We start from the raw sequence: 2330 nt of genomic DNA, 5'->3' as shown, positions 1-2330 counted from the left end.
AATGACCAAAATTCATGGAGTTGCCCAGGAAGTAACAATAAGTTGGTCACAAAATAAGTATTAGAAATAAATCCTTCATTTGCATTCCTTGCTGTAACCTGTTTCACAAAAAAGATTTTTCAAAAACTCTTGTCTGATGTTTCTCAACTTTTTTTTTCTAATTTAAATTACTTTGGAACAAACAGAAATAACTTGAATTACAGACTTTACGTGTATTCATTTCTACCTTTGCAGACAGAATGACTTCTATAAGAAACCTGGCCCAGGCTGCGATCATTTTATGTGCCATGTGCTTTTTTACAACCTCTGAGGGAAGACCAATGGTGTAAGTACATTATCTCACACTGGCTGGCTTTTGCTGCTCCTGAGAACGTGGTGCTTTGCCTGTGCATGTGTGTGTGAGTTCTGTCCCTGCTTTTGACCCCCCTGGCCAAGCTGGCAACTCTCTGTCCTCTAGGAACAGCTCTAGAGATCTCAGACACTCTGAGTGTATATACATTTTTTGAAAATAGGCAGCTGAGTAGAGGGATAAAAATCATGTAAGTCTTCTCTCATTATTCAGATTGGATAAGCTCCGTGTCTTGGAGGTCTACACAGGTGAACATCTTTTGTACTGTAAGAATCTAGCTGTAACTCACACTTAGACATTAACATCTGCCAGAATGTTACTGAACATCTGAAACACAAATCCACAGGGAACCATGCTTCCTTAGCTCTAGTGAACACAGAAAACTACCACTAAATAAATGCCACAGTTTCATTGATCCCTTACCTAATATTATAAAGCCCTAAGCTCCTTTAAAATGGCTGAACTAAATTATAGGAAAAATATTGTCAAAAAACTGACTTTCCACTTGTGATGCCTTCTCACTGACATATCCATTACCAATAACAAGGCACCTTCCACTCTCCCTCCAGCACTGAAGTGGTATCAGGGACAGCCAAAGGTGGTACAGAGACTCCATCATCAGAAGGCATGAAAAGACACTTTATTATTAGAAATCCACAGTTCTTATAGAAACAGTGGTGGACCTAAGGCCTGACTGGCCTTTAGGAATCTTCTCTCACATTATTGGTGAAGTATGAATAGCACACTCTGGAGAACCATAAACAACAATTACAGAAAGAGACACAATAACTGTTTGAATTCTTTTGTCCAAGTTTCCCACATCTTCTACACAGCTTTCCAGTATTTTCCTGGGAGAACCATGTCTCTCTCTGTTCAGAGCTCATGTAATTACTCCATCCCTCTCTTCTCCAGATGTCATTCTGTGCCTTACAGATCAGCCAGGCAGCTCCTACAGCTACATGTTGTGATTCCTTACAAAAGTTCCCAAAGCTGGGCCTTTGAGCCAAGTTCTGCAACCCAAGCAGGGCTCTCGTGGGCCGGTGTCTTTGCTTTTCTTTGCTGCAGGAGGAGGTCTGTGAGCGAGATGCAGCTGATGCACAACCTGGGCGAGCACCGGCACACGGTGGAGAGGCAGGACTGGCTGCAGATGAAGCTGCAGGACGTGCACAGTGCCCTGGAGGACGCGCGCACCCAGAGGCCTCGCAGCAAGGACGACGTCGTGCTGGGCCGCAGGCTGCTCCCGGAGCACCTGCGCGCAGCGGCGCAGAAGAAATCCATGGATCTGGACAAGGCTTACATGGATGTCCTCTTCAAAACCAAGCCGTAGTGAGCAGCCAGAGCGCTGTGTCTGTCCACGTGAGCACGTGTCTGTGTAGCATTGATCAAGTAGGGCATTTCATTCATGTTTATCCCAGCTGCACTAAGGATTAAAGGCTCTGTTCAAGGCTGTAGCCCCGCTGAGTGAGACATTTCACAACCAAATAATAAATGTATTTACAGTCTACCCAGGACCACTGCTGGGTACGTTTTGGCTGATGTATTTCATAAATTGCCAGCATAAAAGGAAAAATAAATGCAAATCAGTAAGAAAGCTGGAAAACCATTTAAGGCCAGTTCTACCACTCTTACACGGGCAGTATTTGTGTGTCATCACCAGGCCTGCTTGTACTGTTAACCAGGAAGGAATAAATGCAAGGGAGCCTGTCTCCAGAAAAGGGCCTAGGGTTAAACTTTGTTTAACTTTGTACTAATGGAAATACATAAATTAAACCTACATCTATTTTCAGAAGAAGGCCTAAAATCAGATGAACATTAATTACATAGCAAAAGCTGCATGACAACAATTTAGGATTAAAGACTGCAAACAGAAAAGAAATAGGATAGGAAGGCAAAGCTTAAGATTAAAGTACAAAAGGATAAAATTAAAACAAATTCTGAAAGAATTTTGCAAAATACAGAAATGAAGGGAAGGTTTGATTAC

The 2330-nt window shown here is 42.6% G+C and overlaps 1 protein-coding gene across 1 annotated transcript; it reads left to right on the top strand.

The window, feature by feature from the left end:
* The first annotated feature begins 239 nt into the window (after positions 1–239).
* Positions 240–1676, top strand: PTH (parathyroid hormone). Its single transcript, XM_039725200.1, has 2 exons — positions 240–325; positions 1415–1676. Exons 1-2 carry the CDS (start codon positions 240–242, stop codon positions 1674–1676), a joined length of 348 nt encoding a protein of 115 aa, XP_039581134.1.
* The last annotated feature ends 654 nt before the right edge of the window (positions 1677–2330 follow it).

Source organism: Passer montanus, unplaced genomic scaffold (genome assembly GCF_014805655.1).
Source record: "Passer montanus isolate IOZ18808 unplaced genomic scaffold, ASM1480565v1 scaffold54, whole genome shotgun sequence".
Classification (NCBI taxonomy): domain Eukaryota; kingdom Metazoa; phylum Chordata; class Aves; order Passeriformes; family Passeridae; genus Passer; species Passer montanus.
The sequence above is the reverse complement of the archived record's forward strand: the minus strand, read 5'-3'. Positions and strand labels throughout refer to the sequence as shown.

Bases quoted from the DNA above. Each gene is read 5' to 3' on its own strand.
- PTH (XM_039725200.1), top strand. From the start codon at position 240: ATGACTTCTATAAGAAACCTGGCCCAGGCTGCGATCATTTTATGTGCC. The intron at 326-1,414 runs GTAAGTACATTA...TCTTTGCTGCAG, and splicing joins TCTGAGGGAAGACCAATGGT to GAGGAGGTCTGTGAGCGAGA.